We start from the raw sequence: 19,098 nt of genomic DNA on the forward strand, positions 1-19,098 counted from the left end.
CTCGGTCACCTCTTGTTCGCATTGATGGCACTTTGGACAGTGGACGTTACATTTCAGATGTGTTACGACCCGTGGCTCTACCCTTCATTCGATCCCTGCGAAACCCTACATTTCAGCAGGATAATGCTCGACCGCACGTTCCAGGTCCTGTACGGGCCTTTCTGGATACAGAAAATATTCGACTGCTGCCCTGGCCAGCACATTCTCCAGATCTCTCACCAATTGAAAACGTCTGTTCAATGGTGGCCGAGCAACTGGCTCGTCACAATACTGTTGATGAACTGTGCTATCGGGTTGAAGATGCATGGGCAGCTGCACTCGTACATGCCATCCAAGCTCTGTTTGACCCATTGCCCAGGCGTATGATGGCCGTTATTACGGCCAGAGGTGGTTGCTCTGGGTACTGGGTCTATGCACCCAAACTGCGTGAAAATGTAATCACATGTCAGTTCTAGTACAATATATTTTTCCAATGGATACCCGTTTATCAACTACATTTATTTTTGGTGTAGCAATTTTAATGGCCAGTAGTGTATGTGTTGAGGTGACGGATTACACCCACTCATTTTCAGTTAGAAACAAGCACTCGATACACAAATGGCCCCTGCCTAATTTACGCCAGTATTATGTAGAGTGCAGAGAATACGTTCCGTAAGGCGAGTAGTTAACGTTTCAACAGAGCAAGCAGCTGGTCAAGTGTAAGAAATCCATGGTCAGTAACTAAAGTGGAGAAAAAGGCGACATGGTGCTCATATATGGCCACGCATACGTCTTCGGCCTGGCATCTCATTGACTGGAATAAAATTATCTTCAGTGATGAGTCCTGTTCCGGATTGGGCCGCGATGACAAGCGAATACGTGTCTAGAGCCGCCCCGGACTTCGGTGGAATACCAACCTGTCTGTCGCCGCCATACTGCCCGACAACCAGGAGTGTTGGTCTGGGATGCCATTTCATTCCATAGCAGGATATCTTTGATTGTCATAAACGGCACCCTACAACAGAGTGGAACGTCGACGATTTTCTACGCGCCGTTTTGTTACCCTTCATGGCAAGAAATCCTGGTCTTACACTTCAGCAAGATAATACCCGGCCGCACACGCCGAGAGGTTCTGCTTGTAGTCTCCGTGTTTGCCAAGCCACACCTTGGCTGGCAAGGTCTCAGGATCTCTCCCTAGCTGAGAAAGTTTGGAGTATGGGCAAGGCCCTCCAACCAGTTCGGGATTTTGACGATCTAACGCATTAATTTGACAGAATGTGGCACGATATCCCTCAAGAGGACATCCAACAATTCAATAAGTCAGTCAGAATTTGGCACGATATTCCACATGACGTCCAACAATTCAGTCAATCAATCAATCACTCAGTCAACTGCTTACATCAGGACCAGACGTGAACCAACGCGTTATTGACTTGCTCAATTTGTGAAGATCTTTCTCTTGGATAAACCATCCAATTTTTTCTAAATTTTAAATACTTGTTTGTCTGTACATGTACATTACGAGGGGCGTTTGAAAAGTCTGTGCAGAAATGATCAAGGGATTTTTCTGGTTGGGAGAGATATTCAATTTTTACCAACACCTTAGGAGTTACACGAAGGAGAAATAGAGGATCTGGTTTCAAAAGCCGCCATGACATCCTGTAAACAATGTTCTAACATTATTGCCCTCTGACACCGCCTTCCAATAACAATTTAAGTGAACCGTAAACAGCGGCAGGTTGTGTCCAATTTTAATAATCTTCTAGCTTGTTAACTATATTTTAAAATACTTTTCTGGTGTTTGCGACGTCGCTGTTACATAGATAATGGGTGGAAATATATCCGAAGGTGCACTAACAGCCGAAATTACTCTCGCATTCCGTTTCAGCCGCCCTTTGACGTTTTTCGCAACTGCTGTAGGATAATCTTGAAATTTTTTATCTTCCCTTTTTTATTTCTGTGGCTATACTCCCTTCTTGACTTAACATATCCAGAAATTAATTTGGAGAGAAGCAATGTACCCCTTCTGTTTGTAAATAGTCTAAATTTTGTTCAATAAGAGTAAGATTTTCACTCTGCAGCGGTGTGTGAGGTGATATGAAACTTCCTGACATTTTAAAACTGTGTACCGGACCGAGAATCGAAATCGGGACCTTGTCATTTCACGGGCACGTGCTCTACCATCCGAGCTACCCAAGCACGACTCACGCCCCCTCCTCACAGCTTTACTTCCGCCAGTACCTCGTCTCCTACCTTTCAAACTTTACAGAAGGTCTCTTAGGAAGGTAGGAACCAGGTAAAGGCGGAAGTAAAGCTCTGAGGACGAGGCGTGAGTCGTGCTTGGGTAGCTCAGATGGTAGAGCACTTTCCCGCCAAAGGCAAAGGTCCCGAGTTCCAGTCTCGGTACTGCACACAGTTTTAATCTGCCAGGAAGTTTCATATCAGCGCAAACACCGCTGAAGAGTCAAAATCTCATTCTGGAAACATCCCTCAGGCTGTGGCTAAGCCATATCTGCGCAATATCCTTTTTTGTTCTACAGGTTTTCGTGTTTTTATTGTTATGTTACGATTCTCAGGTGGAGAAGGGGAATAAGTCCAGAAATCAACTATATGGACTCGAAAAACCTCCTAAAACATTACACTCACGCTAACGCCATTGAGATCCTGATGTGAATGTCTTTTGTGTCTATCTATGCATTACAATATACGTGTACGTCACATGTAGTTCTTATTTATAAAAGATAGATTTTTATGGCGGAAAAATGTTTATGTGAGGATTAGATGGTTACCGAAAGAATTCTATTTACGAGAACACTAACATTCTGAAACGCCTTTTCCATTCGTCAAATAACATCTCAGAAAACCATATCTGTTGTAAGGAACCGCGGTGAAGATGACGAATGAAAGGATGCTGATCCTCTGTTTCAGATTCTCATTGAAAAATATTTCTTTAGCGAAAGACGGCAAAATATAGATAATAATTAGTCGAGCCCGTTGTAAGGTTTTCAGTTGGGTTCTGCTCGATGCTTTGAATGAACTGATAGATGCAGCGAAAATATACACATAAAGGAATTATTAGTGAATGTTTCCGAAATGCACTATATGGTCAAAAATAGGAACACCCTCCTGAAGGCGTGAAGTCGGGCTATGCATTCAATAGCACGTAATTGTAAGAGAATAGAGATAATAATGTAACTGTCAATCGGCAGTTCCTGCTGCTAACGGATTATTGTGTTACTTATACGGTTGAAAAATCTGTGATACAGTATTTATGTGCTCTGAATTAAAAAGAAGGACGATTAGGGTTTAACGACGCGACGACATCGAGGTCATTGGAGACGGAGCGGAACACACGCTCGGATGGGAGAAAGAAAATAGGACGTGACAGTTCAAAGGAGTCATCCTGGTATTTGGCTAGAGCGATTTACGAAAGTCATGGAAGACCTAAATCTGGATGGGTGGACTCTGATTTGATCCATGGTCCTCCGGAATGAGAGTCCAGCTTGCTAATCATTGCGCCACCTCGCTCAGCTCTGAATTCTGGAGGTAGATCGAGTGTGTAGTATGGATACCTTTGACACACACTGAATACCGTGGGTATTCGACTGTTGCCCTGGCCAGTACATTTTGCATATGACTGGTCGTGGTTTGTGAGAGTCTGGAAGGGCACACGCGCCAGCCTGTGCTGCTGATGAACTCTGGTATGGAGTTGAATGGCGTACCAATACCTGTCGTCTAAGCTCAGTAAGTCATGATGTCAAACCGGGTTACAACCGTTCTTGTTGCCTTAGGTGCAACTCCGTGTACTAAGTTGCGCACTCCGTATGCCTCCAAATCACCTACTAGTTAGTTAGTTATTTAGTTAGTTGCATGTTCCCTATATCATTTGAACGATTCCGTTATCGAAATGATGTGGAACGAGAGAGTTTACATGATATTTATGCATGATTAGCATTAACATTAATACACACATTATTTATTTAGTCCTACTCATGCAGCCACACTTCAAGCATGTGTTTTCTCAGTTCTTTTATTTTTCAGCTTTTTTTTACAGGCTACCAGTTTTTAAATAAAAATTTGTCCATGGATTAAAAAGGAATTGTCCAGTAGAAATTATTTTACGTTAGATTTAAAATTTGCTTTGCTACCTGCCAAACGTTTATGTTATTGGACAAATGCTCAATGATTTTTATTGCTGCATATTAAACTCCTTTCTGAGCCACTGGCAGCTTTAATAATAGGTAATGCTGGTCTTTTTTCCACTCTGGTGTTGTGGGTATGGATCTCACTGTTTTTCTCAAACTGTCACGGATTATTTATGACTAATTTCGTAAACGGATATACGAGAGCTATTCGGAAAGTAAGGAACGATAGGTCGCGAAATAGAAACCACAGTGAAGATCAAAACTGTTTTATTTGCAACGGTTAGGTACACCTTCCAGCTACTTCTCTACATAGTCGCCGCTCCGACTTAATCATCTGTCGTAGAGTTTTACCAACTTTTCAATTCCCTCGTTATAGAAGATAGCCGCCAGTGTTTTTCGACAATTTTCTACTCTGGATTTGCAGCTCGTTGTCTGTGTGAAAATATTGTCTTCATAGCCAGCGGTTCATTTGAGCGGAGATAGACCCTAGGGGTAGCCAATTACGGGCTGTATTCTGGGTGATCAAACACTTCCCATCGAAAACGCTGCAGGAGCATCTTCATTGCCCCTGCAGAGTGCGGTCGAGAACTGTCGTGTAGAAAGAACCGCATGACAGTTACGTTATGTGGATTGCATAGCTTCAGGCGAAATCTTTCGCCAGGCCCTCATAATTGGCGGGAGACGCTAATTTCTAGCCATCTTTACGTTCTCACTGTGAGCTCAGAACTGAAAATAGCGACATGATGCGATCGATGGGCGTACTATACACTGTGCCCAACGCATCTGTGCAAAGCTTCATCAGCTTTTCAGTGTATTTTCCATTTCGCGATCGATCGTTCCTTACTTTCCGAATAACCCTGGTATGTATTTTGACGGCGCAGTTGAAAAGCAAAGGTTCTTGATAAGGTACCAACAGGACATTAATGGGTAAACACAATATATTATTGTTACTGCTCGTTTTTGTGCCATCGATACTTTCTTTTTTAAGTGGTGAGTTAGACAGAAAATTATTCCATAAGACATTAAGTGAGCATATGCAAAATATACCAAAAAGTAAATTTGCTTGTTTCCAAGATTAGCAATTACATGAATAGCAAAAGCAGCTGATTTCTTTGTTTGAGAAACACAGTAATATGCTTCTTCAGGTTCAAGTTGTCATCAAAATGTAAACTCAAAAATGTGGAGCATTATACTCCAGTTACTGACTCCTGCTCATTTGCTACACCAATGTTAGTATGACCCTGTTTGTTGTACAGAACAGAATATAGTGTGTTTTTTTTAATTTAGGAAGAGTCAATTTTCTGATAATCTTGAAATAATTATTTTGTCAACATCATTTACAGTCTCTTCTTTTGCTTTCTCTCTAATGCAATTTATCATAACGCTAGTATCGTCTGCAAAAGTACCAATTCTGCTTATTGAATGTTAAGTTGAAGAACAATCACATATATAACGAATAGGAGTGGACCCAAAATTCAACCCTGTGAGACCCTGTTTGTGATTTATATTGTATACGCAACATAGGTAAATTTTCGTTACTTGCTATCCCTGCAGCTGTAATGACGAGCAGTGTAATTAGGCAACAGAATGTCTCCCGTCAATAAAGTGAAGCTTGTGTGATGACGCTGTGTTGCAGAGTGCGGCGTGCGGCCGCTGATGCAGACGGTGAAGACGGGACGCATCGTGGGCGGCAAGGGCGCCACGTTCGGCGAGTGGCCGTGGCAGGCGCTGGTGCGCGAGACCACGTGGCTTGGCCTCTTCACCAAGAACAAGTGCGGCGGCGTCCTCATCACCAACAAGTTCGTCATCACGGCCGCCCACTGCCAGCCAGGGTCAGTACTTACCTCTTTACGCCGATACTCCAACGTAAACGTAAATATCAAACAGTGATACGAGTAAGCGATGGCATTTTGAGGTGACACCCAATGCTACACTATGATATGCTACTTATTTATTTGTTTAATTTGGCAGTGTTATGGCTTTCAGGCCATTTCTTACGTCGAACCATACATTTGTAGTGAGTTTTCAGCATAACATGCGCACTACATGAGCGATAAATAATAATAATAATAATAGTTTTAAAAAGGCCTACGACTCAGTAGACAGAGTAGCGCTCTGCAACACGCTGGAAGAATTCGTCATTGGCAGAAAGACAAGAGCAATCATTCGGCAAACATTAACTGACACAGTCTCCAAGGTTAAATTTATGGGGGATACCTCTGAGCCATTTGAAATCCAAACTGGGGTGCGACAGTGTGACGGACTTTCACCATTACTCTTTAGTATCATTCTTGAAAAAATTATCAGGACATGGGCAGAAGAAGTCAAAATGAATCCAAATTGGCATGAGACAAGATAATAGATTCAATGTGAAGTGTTTAGCTTTTGCAGATGACCTTGCAATTCTCACAAATAATAGAAAAGAAGTCACTAACGCCATAGAGAAGTTACACGAAATTGCACAAAGAACTGGTCTGCAAACCCAGTACATAGAAAGAGTGCCAAACGACAAATTGCCTATTGTGACAACCCATGGGAAAATCGTACAAGTACCACATTTTAAGTACCTGGGAGAAATCATCCAGCCATCAGGGATCAGCCTAAAGGCCCATGAGGAAATAATAAAAAACTACAGAAAACACATGAACTCACGTGGAACTATTATAACAAAAAGTCCATATCCATTAACGCAAAATTGAAGCACTACAACACTGTCGTACTTACGGAGGCACTGTATGCATCTGAAACAACACAGATAGGTGGGAAAACTAAAATCAAAGAAATAGAGAAACAAGAGAGGAAAATTCTCAGGAAAATTTTTGGCTCGGTACAAGAGCAAGGAATCTGGAAGAAGAGACCAACATCAGAATTATATAAATACACAAAGGAGATTACGGATACAATAAGGAAAAGAAGAATGCAGTTCTATGGACATATCCACAGGATGAATGAAAACAGAATTTCAAAGTGAATTCTTAAAGTCATCAACTCCGGCAGGGGAAAAACAAAATGGATAAAATAAGTTGAAGAGGACCTCAGACAAGCACACATAACAGTAAACGATGCAGATAATAGAACTGAATTCTGGAACATCATCAAAAAACCACAACACAGAAGAGACCAGGATGCAAATGGACAGCGGAGTGAAAGAAACAACACAGTGAACACATGAAGAAAATTTGGGCTCAGAAAAAACATAAACAATCATCATAAAGGAATTCAAGTTCAAACGCTCTCATTAAATGGGAATAAGCGAAAATAGTAAATAATAATAATAATAATAATAATAGTGTTAATGGATGCAGCAATCTTTCCAGCATGTGAAGTACATTGTCAGTACATAATAACATTAATAATATGTATACAGAGTGAATATTAATAAAACCGACAAACTCCAGGGACGGAATCCTGACTGGAAATGGTGGAAAGAGATACTATGAATATGTGTCCAGAAATGAACAGCGTGCGTGCAACGACAACATATCGTCGCGGAATACAGTACAGAGCTGCATCGCATCCACGTAACATCAGATGTTCAAAATGGCCCCCATGGGATGCAATGCACGCGTTCAACGTCGCAACGTGGATTGATGCACTCTTTTGCACATTTCGACCTCTCCTCGAATAGCGTCACAGGATTCGTGAACACGCTGTTGAAAGGTCTGCACATCAGGAACTGGTTCAGTATACACAACGCCTTTCAGATGCCGCCAGAGGTAAAACTCCAGGGTGTCCAATTCCGGTGATCTAGCAGGCCATGCTATAGGGCCTCCGAGTCCTATCAAAAGTCCGGGGGAGATGTTGAGGTGTCGGCGAACTGTAATGCGGAAATGGGGTGGTGCTCTGTTATGCAGAAACCACATAGCCTTTCGTATTGCCAAAGGGACATTCTCAAGCAGCCCGGACAGAGTATTCCGCAGGAAGTCTAGGTACGTTCCTCTGTCGAGGAGTTGCAGAATAATAATCAGTCCAGTATGTGGTCAACAAGTATCATTGCCCACGCATCGATGCTGAACCGACGCTGATGAGACACCTCAACGGTTCCCCGAGTATCGTCTGTACCCCACTAATGACGACTGTGAATATTGATGACCTGAGCACTGGTAAAGATTGCTTCGTCGGTAAACAGGGCTGATGACAGAAATCCCACAATTGTGATGGTCTGGTGCAAAAACCGTCGACAAAATCCTTTCCGTAGAGGGAAATCTGCTGCTGATAATCTCTGCACTCGTAGCAGCTGACAGCTATGGTAACGGTTGTCATGCAGGATACACAAAATAGTTCTTTGTCTTACACCATGTTGCCGGACCACTCGCTTGGAGTCAATATCCTGTTGAACCTGGTCGTCTAAATCTGGAGTACGCACAGTCCACCGCCTCCCTGCGCGGTGTGAAAGGACCCATGATCATACAAACGCCATAAAAAGGCTTGAATATTGTGTAATGTGGTTGGTGTCTATGTGGGTACTTGTTTTGATATATCCGTGCTGTCTCTCGACCATTTCCATCTGTTAGGCCGTACACAAACACCGTCTGGGCTTGTACCCGGCATGAATACCGGACCATTCTGCTGCTTGCAGGACGCTGCGTCAATCACACAAGCTCCAACACACAAGGAACACATGGCATGCAGTCAAAGGAACTTTTATTCGTCGGCGCCATCTACCACCGTAACGATGCATTTCCGGACACATGTTCTCAGAACCTTTCTTCCTTCACTTCCAGTCAGTAATTCGTCCCTGCAGTGTGTCGGTTTTAGTAATAAATTTATGATATTTCAGAAACGCCAGTCTAGTTAACATTGTGTCGAGTAATTCTCCCTACTTTTGTAACGTCAGCGAATAGGAATGTGTGACAGCAGTAAAAAAAAAATTCTGGATAATAACTTGACTGGTGATTGGTCTGGAGAAGGTTAAGGATAATCAGATAAGATTAGGAGATGAGATAGACGAAAGATATCAAAATTACATAGGGATGAGGAAGACCTGGAGGTGCTGACAGAAATACTCGTTCGCTGTTGCACACACGGGAAACTGAGATATTCCCAGAGTGAGGCTACACCAAGGTATCAATGTAGACAAGTGTTCGGTGTCTTTTCGGGGTGTTGCATCCTTTCCTCTTTAGATCCCAGACATTTCAGATGCATTGACTTCTGCGAAGCATCTTTATGTCAGGTGACAAATAGTCTTACTCCACTCGTTTACAGTCAACATGTTAGCTCTAAAATTAAAAGAAAAATGAGAACCAATATCTGCTCTGCAAAGAAGAATATTTCGACTGGGCCATGTGGCATAGGGGTAAAACGTTGAAGTCGCATTCCGGTAAGCGGCGGTTCAAATACCCGTCCTGTCCTACAGATTTTAGTTTCCTGTGGTTTTCCTAAATCTCTTAGGACAAATGCCTGGCCTCCTTACATTTTAAGGTTTCAGCGTTCTGAGTAAAAAGTGACTGAGCGGGAATTTTCGATTTCACATGTAGGCTTCGGAACGTGCTGAGCCTAGATTTAAAACTTTCGAAACATATCAGTTCCTCTGAGGAACACACACAATTTATAATAACTGAGATGGCTAACGATATCCAGGGTCCATCTCACTACTAAGTTCAACACTCACCTGATAGAAAGTGTACGCAGAAGCATACTCGTCACCTGGGGGCTAATGTGGCCATCATTGTAACCAAATGCAAACGATACTTGTCCGATATGCAACCTGTTATTAGCGTGACTCTATAAATGCCTTCGGCTAAATTTATAGTTTTTGGCATGCACTGCCGATGCAGGCATTAGTTCGTTATTTATCAACGCGGTCCTTCATTCAATTCTGTGATGTGCTGAAGCTCTTATTTGATTTTACTTCAGAAAATGTTGATGCTTTGTTGTTGAAATCATCAGTTATACTAACAATGGCACTTCATTTCTCTCCAATAATTTATTCTTGATTACGCAATTTTTGTTCCGTCTTATAGACTGTAATCAGAATGGTATGAGTCCAGGAGACAGTCGCCTCTTTTAGAAAAAGTTAGAAGTTTGCGAACGCACAGGAAATGTCTTCATTGAAATTATTATTAGTAGTAGTAGTAGCAGTAAGAGTATTAGTGGTAATAATAGTAGTAGTAATTGTTATTATCATTATGGGTTATCCACTTAGCCATCTGCATATCATATTGTACTAAGCTCTTTACATACTACATTTAGTGTCATTTCTGATTTTCTGGTAATTTATCTACCTTATTTTATGAGAATATTACCTGAGGACCTGTTCCTTCTTAATCACCTCTCAGTGTCCATTATTATGACAACTATTTGTCGAAACCACATACTTGATCACTGCTTCTATTATCCTTTCCGCGTTTTTACACGTGTACTCTTTTTCACCAAGAATTTGTTTCATCCTCTCCAGGCAGGGAAATGTGGTCATCGCCATAACAATTTTATTATTGTACAGATTTCATGAGTTTCGAATTTGTTAAAAGTGCATGGATTGATTATGTCCATTCTTTTAAGATAATGAGCAACACAGCCAACTTTGTAAAGCAAAAAACACTGTCTCTTCTGTTCCACTTAATATATCATCTGTAAGCTTGTACATCTTTAAAGGATCTTGGGACTTTATGCTGTCATGACGAACGAATCACTGCAGAAAAACTGCAACTGAATCAGGTACTTTTTTTTTAGTTTTCATATAAGGTCAACATTCCTAGCCGTTCTTTAAATTAAATTATTTAGTAATTTCTTTACTTTCAATTTTTGAGATAAACTGTAGGCACTGGAAGTTCAGATGGACTGAATGGACAGTTCCTCGACAAGAGGTTATAAGATGAATGTGAATGAAAGTAAAATAATGTGAATAGAATGTAGCTGACTTAAACTAGGTGATGCTGAGGCAGTTAGATCAGGAAATGAGACACTAAAAGAAGGAGATTCATTTTGCTATTTAGGCTGCAAAATAGCTGACGATGTAGGAAGTACAGAGGATTGGAAAGACAGACTGGCAGTAGCCAGAAAGACGTTTCTTAAATAGAGAAATTTGTTAACATCGAATATCAATTTACATCGTCATTTTCTTCCATTTTTTGTAGTTTCCTAATTGCTTTAAAATTCATGCAGTTACACTATGTGATCAAAAGTATCCGGGCGACCGTCTGAAATTGACTTACGAGTTCGTGGCGTCCTCCATCGGTAATGCTGGAATTCAATATGATGATGGCCCACCCTTAGGCTTGATGACAGCTTCCACTCTAGCAGGCATACGTTCAAGTGCTGGAAGAATTTTTGGGGAATGGCGGCCCATTCTTCACGGAGTGCTGCACTGAGGAGAGGCATCGATGTCGGTCGGTGAGGGCTGACACGAAGTCGGCGTTCCAAAGCATCCCAAAGGTGTTCTATAGGATTCAGGTCAGGACTCTGTGCAGGCCAGTCCATTACAGGGATGTTATTGTCGTTTAACCACCCCACCATAGGCCGTGCATTATGAATAGGTGCTCGATCGTGTTGAAAGATGCAATCGCCGTCATCGAAATGCTCTTCAATAGTGGGAATCAAGAAGGTGCTTAAAACATGAATGTAAGCCTGTGCTGTGATAGAGCCACGCAAAACAACAAGGAGTGCAAGCCCCTCCATGAAAAACACGACCACACCATAACACCACCGCCTCCGAATTTTGTTGTTGGCACTACACACACTGGCAGATGACGTTCACCGGGCATTCGCCATACCCACACCCTGACATAGGATCGCCACATTGTGGACCGTGATTCGTCACCCCACACAACGTTTTTCCGATGTTCAGTCGTCCAATGTTTACGCTCCTTACACCAAGCGTGGCGTCGTTTGGCATTTACCGGCGTGATGTGTGGCTAATGAGCAGCCGCTCGACCATGAAATCCCAGTTTTATCACCTCCCGCCTAACTGTCACAGTATTTGCAGTGGATCCTGATGGAGTTTGGAATTGCTTTGTGATGGTCTGATAGATGTCTGCCTCTTACACATTACGATCCGCTTCAACTGTCGGTAGTCTCTGTGTCAAGAGACGAGGTCGGCCTGTACGGTTTTGTGCTGTACGTATCCCTTCACGTTTCCACTTCACTATCATATGGGAAACAGTGGACCTAGGGATGTTTAGGAGTGTGAAAGTCTAACGTAGAGACGTATTACACAAGTGACACCCAATCACCTGACCACGTTCGATGTTCGTGAGTTTCGCAGAGCGCCCCACTCTGCTCTGTCACGATGTCTAATGACTACTGAGGTCGCTGACACGGAGTATCTGGCAGTAGGTGTCAGCGCAATGTACCTCATATGAAAAACGTATGTTTTTGTGGGTGTCCGGGTACTTTTGATCACATAGTGTATGTTACATCCTTGCAGCTAAATGAAAGGCAGTTTGCTTTTTGCTATACGTGTTTCGTTTCTTTTATTTGTAAAGCGTCTTCAGTGGTCTGAAAACATGTTTGTTTTTGTACAGGATATCCGGAAATTACCGTTACAAACTTCTATTACTTGTAGAGGGGAGTAAGTTAATAATATTCTGAATAGGGACCCATGTCCGGAAATGTACCATTTCCGCACTACAATCATTTGATAATAAGGTAGAAAGGCGACCCTTTTTACAAGTTATTTATTAGTTGTGACACAATACATCACTTGTTTTACTTGTCCTACGGTTCCACTTACTAATAAGCTAAGAAACAAAAAGGAAACTTAATAACCTTTCTCAAACACTCTTCCAATCCGGATGTGCGGCATCTCCTTGGAACACCACAGTCACGCCTGCTGATAGTGAAGGTACCCCTTTCTCGGAGTAATTGTGTAATTGCGGCGAAAGGAGTATTCGATGGAGTAGGACGTTGTGGATAATGATCTTGGTAAAGGCGACAAGCAACTCTTCCGTTACCGTGAGCTTCGCTACACAGTAAGATCATTTTGGCGTATTCTGCAAACGTGTACTCAACGATGTTGCTCTAAAACTAATGCTCACATGAATGAGGCTTGAACGAGGTCAGAGAGGTAGGAGGGACGTCAAATAACATCAGTCAATCCGATGCAAGCAGCCCCCCTCCATCATGACTATCCTGTTGCATACCTACCTAGTAAAATTGTTTTCAAACGGCTGCAACACAAAAACGGTACCTTTTCGGACATGGATTATTGTTCAAAATATTGCATACTCACTCCCCTCAACAAGTTCTAGAAGTTTTAAACGGAATTTCCTAACACCCTGTGTAAATGCATTATGTAGTAGTTACGTGTGTGTAACTATGTTACGTTTTCTCACGTTTCTCTTTTATTTTTGAGGTTAGAGCCAACTACTGCAGCACAAGTTTCGTGAGGTTAAATTATCGTTTGGTGTTACTTACGATTTCCAAAATTGCTAGTTCACGTATGTGGTGCTGAAGATGTGTTTACTTGGCCCCCGCTGGCCGCCGATGGCCGAGCGGTTATAGGCGCTACAGTCTGGAACCGCGCGACCGCTGCGGTCGCAGGATCGAATCCTGTCTCGGGCATGGATGTGTGTGATGTCCTTAGGTTAGTTAGGTTTAAGTAGTTCTAAGTTCTAGGGGACTGATAACCTGAGATGTTAAGTCTCATAGTGTTCAGAGCCATTTGAACCATTTGAACTTGGCCCCAATATTCCAGATAGCCGGTTTCTGGCGTTTTTTTTATCAACACAACAAAAAGGCAACAAAAGGATAAAAGCTTGGGAAATGAGTGGATCGGATAACTCATGAAGAGATATTGTATTGTGTTGTGGAAAAAAAAATTATGGCTCTGAGCACTATGAGACTTAACTGCTGTGGTCATCAGTCTCCTAGAACTTAGAACTACTTAAACCTAACTAACCTAAGGACATCATACACATCCATGCCCGAGGCAGAATTCGAACCGGCGACAGTAGCGGTCACGTGGTTCCAGACTGTAGCGCCTCGAACCGCTCGGCCACTCCAGCCGGCTAAAACACGGAGATGGTTGATAGAACACATCCTGAGCCTTCAAGAAATCACCCGTTTCGTAAGGGAGGGAAATGTGTGGAGTAAAAATTGCAGAGGGTGACCAAGGCTTGCCTAGAGTCAGCAACTTCATGTGGATATAGGTTGAAATAATTATGCAGAGATGAAGATGCTTGCACTGGATATACTAACGTGGATCACTGCATCCAGTCAGTCTTCAGATTGAAATCTCCCACAAAAAACGTTTCTCCTAAGGGGGTCTCATCTCATGTTCATCTGGCGAACATCAGATTCCATTTTTCGTCACCTGCATGAGAATAAGACAATTGGGCTGGGTGAAACTGATTCATAAAGTTTTCTAACTGCACACTTCCTGTCAACAGCAGGCTGAGGGAAAACTTTGATCACGTGTACTTACACACTCTTGTGTGTGTATTTGTGGTGTGTGTGTGTGTGTGTGTGTGTGTGTGTGTGTGTGTGCCGGCCGGGGTGGAGGAGCGGTTCTAGGCGCTTCAGTCTGGGACCGCACGCCCGCAGGTTCGAATCCTGCCTTGGGCATGGATGTGTGTGATGTCCTTAGGTTAGTTAGGTTTAAGTAGTTCTAAGTTTTAGGGGACTGATGACCTTAGAAGTTAAGTCCCATAGCACTCAGAGCCATTTGAACCATTTGTGTGTGTGTGTGTGTGTGTGTGTACGCGCGCTTCCTCGATCGAATGCGAGGAAAGCAACAGACGAGCCGGCAAGATAGCAGTGGAGAAGCAGGTGTGGAGACAAGTTTTAACATGAGCGGCGCGTTGCAGGTTCCTGGCAAACCTCGTGGTGGTGTTGGGCGAGTACGATATCACGGGCGAGCTGGAGTCGAAGCGATCCGTGACGAAGAACGTGCGGCGCGTAATCGTTCACCGGCACTACGACGCGGCTACGTTCGCCAACGACCTCGCCCTTCTGGAAATGGACTATCCGGTGACGTTCGACGAGCACATCGTGCCGATCTGCATGCCCAGAGAGAACGAAGACTTCACAGGCCGCATGGCTACGGTCACCGGCTGGGGCCGCCTCAAATACGGTCAGTATCTCCACTACTGTTTCGCCATCTGTCTATTCCTTTCCACTTTACGCAGAAGACTGTGTTAAACTCCATCGACAAAAGTTCGGAGTTTGTTCTTGGTCATTTTCTGAGTATTTTGGTGTAAGATATCCATAATCTTCGCTGTCTAGAGTAATAATGTAATTGCTATTCACTTGGTTTGTTATCTCAGTTGCCTTTGTTTTTGTGAAAATACCTAAAACACAGTACAGTGAACATGCCTTTAATATGCGGTCACTAAGACTGAAGATTAGGTCTTTCATAGGTGCCTAGGCATAGTGCCATGCTCTGTTCTAAATAGCGTCATTAGGCCGCCCTTCCATTTCATCCAGTGTACCATAAATGATGTACATATCGGCCAAGTGTTCATCAATAAACGTATCCGTACTGCTGTGTATCACGGCTAACGTACAACTAACACTGCCGGAAAAACACATCTGATAGCGAACCGAGAAGTATTGAATGCAAACTTGTGAGCGATGAGTAAACTGGGCATTTCTGTTGTCAACATGAAGTACTGTCAGTGAATGGAAATAGTTTGCTTCCGTATGAAACATACAGCACATGCCGTCGGCATTTGCAGATATACAGATATTTTCACTGCAGCACAGATAAAAAAAATAATGGGGGTAAGATATCAAATGAAATACAGTACCTTTGTAACAAGCTACCGAAGATCATGGCCCCTTATACTAAGATATCCAGGAAATATCGCTCATCAATCTCTGAAATTATATTGGTGGAGTTCAGGTTCATACTGTATACAGTGATGTTACCATCTAATTCACTAATTTTTGCAGTACTATAACTTTCTCTACAGGGGTTCAGATTTGATGTCACCTTCGTTAGAAGGCCGGCGTGGCCGAGGAGTTCTAGGCTCTTCAGTCGGGAACTGCGCGACCGCTGCGGTCGTAGGTTCGAATCCTGCCTCGGGCATTGATGTGTGTGATGACCTTAGGTTAATTAGGTTTAAGTAGTTCTAAGTTCTAGGGGACTGATGACCTCAGATGTTAAGTCCCATAGTGCTCATTGCCATTTTTTTCACTTTCGTTAGAACAATTCAAAAATTACAACTTAACTTTCTGTTGATGACGAGATCATTACAAACTGAACAGTCTGATATGCTACAAAGATAGGAAAAGAAGTCACTGATGTGTTTTTCAAAGAAACCATACCGGCATTTGCCTTACACAACTTACGTAAATTAGGAAAAACACAAATCTGAGTGGTCTGGCGAGGTTTTCAAACCAACTCCTCCTAAATACTTCACCACCTCGCTAGGTAACATCGCTAGATGTAACTTATTACTATGATGACGCTGGGTCACAACGTCCTTTCCAGATCGAAATACACTGGACTCGCATTCGGGAGGACGACGGTTCAATCCCGCGTCTTGCCATCCTGATTTAGGTTTTCCGTGATTTCTCTAAATCGCTCCAGGCAAATGCCGGGATGATTCCTTTCAAAGGGCACGGCCGTCTTCCTTCCCCGTCCTTCCCTAATCCGATGAGACCGATGACCTCGCTGTCTGGTCTCCTTCCCCAAACCAACCAACCATCCAGATCGAAATAATATGGGTTCTAATTCTCGTACTGTCATCCTGTCTCAGGATGGCCTCGATTCGCCTTTATCATGCCCAGACACTTCTGAACAAGGTATCTGAAGTTATTTCTACACTCCCCGTCTGATTCCTTCCCCTTTTTAGAGGAAATCGAGCTGGTGTTCTGCCAATCACGTCCTCGACCTCAACCGAATATTAAAAATTTAGAAAAAGATAAAGTTTCAGATTTATTAATATCTTTGAAAGTCGTTGACGTGTTGATCTTTGGTTTACTCCTTGAGAAAATAGTCTGGCACATGATCAAAAAGTCTTCTGATGCGACTAAGCCGTATTTTAAGAACAACATTCTTTTGAAAATGTGCGCTATTTCAGGAAACATTGAAAACTGTTAGGAAACATTTCGAGCAGCCGCTCGCCTCAGAACTCCAGGAGGAAATCTGCGGGTTCACAGAAATCAAGTCGTCGTTCACATTATGGAACCATAAAGGACGTCTGTTTATACGGTAACATGAGTACCTTAATACTTGTATTGCTCAGAAGTTTTCTTCAGACTGATGAAAAACTTGTCATGAATGAATTTAAAGTCCTTGGTGGCCTTTTTAGTGGCTGAACGAGTGAGGTGGAACAGAGATTAAGGCACCGGGAAGGACGACGTTTCAAGGTCCCGTCCGGGCATCCAGATTTTGACTGCCACTGGCTTCTCTCATCCGGTTAAGGTAAATTTCGGGATGGGTTAGAAAAGACTTAGTGGATTTGCTTCCCCCTCATCCTTCAGTCGGAGCATGTGCTCTGTCCCAAATGACCTCATCGTTGCGGGGACGCTTAATCACCATTTATTTCACATTAGAAACGGGAGGCGAGAACCCGTAAATCTCAATCAGTTCCTAAGTAGAAGAAAGGTGAAGACGTCTGTAGTACGCAGTCCGCCTAAAATTGGGTCTTGCATTGCTACATTAAGTGCAGGAGACGAAGGAAGCTTTAGATACTTGTCAGCCACTGTGTCTTACGTCTTCCATGATTCACCTTCATCGTGCCAGATTAATTCCTGAACGGCTTTTTCGACTGTGCTACGTGTGATTTCTTCACGACTGTTTGGATGTTGTTATTGTGGTCTTCAGTCCTGAGAGTGGTTTGATGCATCTCTCCATGCTACTCTATCGTGTGCAAGCTGCTTCATCTCCCAGTACCTACTGCAACCTACATCCCTCTGAATCTGCTTAGTCTATTCAGCTCTTGGTCTCCCTCTACGATTTTTACCCTCCACACTTCCCTCCAACACTAAATTGGTGATCCCTTTATGCCTCAGAACATGTCCGACCAACCGATCCCTTCTTCTTGTGAAGTTGTGCCACAAACTCCTCTTCTCCCCAATTCTATTCAATACCTCCTCATTAGTTATGTGATCTACCCATCTAATCTTCAGCATTTTTCTGGAGCACCACATTTCGAAAGCTTCTATTCTCTTCTTGTCCAAACTATTTATGGTCCATGTTTCACTTCCATACATGGCTATACTCCATACAAATACTTTCAGAAACGACTTCCTGACACTTAAATCTATACTCGATGTTAACAAATTACTCTTCTTAAGAAACGCTTTCCTTGCCATTGCCAGTCTACATTTTATATCCTCTCTACTTCGACCATCATCAGTTATTTTGCTCCCAAAATAGCAAAACTAATTTACTACTTTAAGTATCTCATTTCCTAATCTAATTCCCTCAGCATCACCAGAGTTAACTAGACTACATTCCATTATCCTCGTTTTGATTTTGTTGATGTTCATCTTATATCCTCCTTTCAAGACACTGTCCATTCCGTTCAACTGTTCTTCCAAGTCCTTTGCTGCCTCTGACAGAATTACAATGTCATCGGCGAACCTTAAAGTTTTAATTTCTTCTCCATGGATTTTAATACCTACTCCGAATTTTTTTTTTTTTTCCTTTACTGCTTGCTCAATATACAGATTGAATAACATCGGGGAGCGGCTACAACCCTTTCTCACTCCCTTCCCAACCACTGCTTCCCTTTCATGTCCCTCGACTCTTATAACTGCCATCTGGTTTCTTTACAAATTGTAAATAGCCTTTCGCTCCCTGTATTTTACTCCTGCCACCTTCAGAATTAGAAAGAGGGTATTCCAGTCAACATTGTCAAAAGCTTTCTTTAAGTCTACAAATGCTAAAAAAGTAGGTTTGTCTTTTCTTAATCTACTTTCTAAGATAAGCCGTAGGGTCAGTATTGCCTCACATCTTCCAATATTTCTACGGGATCCAAACTGATCGTCTTCTACCAGTTGTTCCATTCGTCTGTAAAGAATTCGCGTTAGTATTTTGCAGCAGTGATTTATTAAACTGTAGTTCGGTAATTTTCACATCTCT

At 42.6% G+C, this 19,098-nt stretch overlaps 1 protein-coding gene across 2 annotated transcripts in view; it reads left to right on the forward strand.

The window, feature by feature from the left end:
- LOC126298790 (serine protease filzig) overlaps positions 1-19,098 on the forward strand; it is a 141,645-nt gene that overhangs the window by 105,707 nt on the left and 16,840 nt on the right. For both annotated transcript variants that reach the window (XM_049990251.1, XM_049990252.1), the window contains 2 exons: positions 5,761-5,956; positions 14,870-15,135. In XM_049990251.1, coding sequence (XP_049846208.1) covers positions 5,761-5,956; positions 14,870-15,135 — 462 coding nt within the window. The remainder of the gene's footprint in view (positions 1-5,760; positions 5,957-14,869; positions 15,136-19,098) is intronic.

This window comes from Schistocerca gregaria, chromosome X, assembly GCF_023897955.1.
Source record: "Schistocerca gregaria isolate iqSchGreg1 chromosome X, iqSchGreg1.2, whole genome shotgun sequence".
Taxonomy (NCBI): Eukaryota; Metazoa; Arthropoda; class Insecta; order Orthoptera; family Acrididae; genus Schistocerca; species Schistocerca gregaria.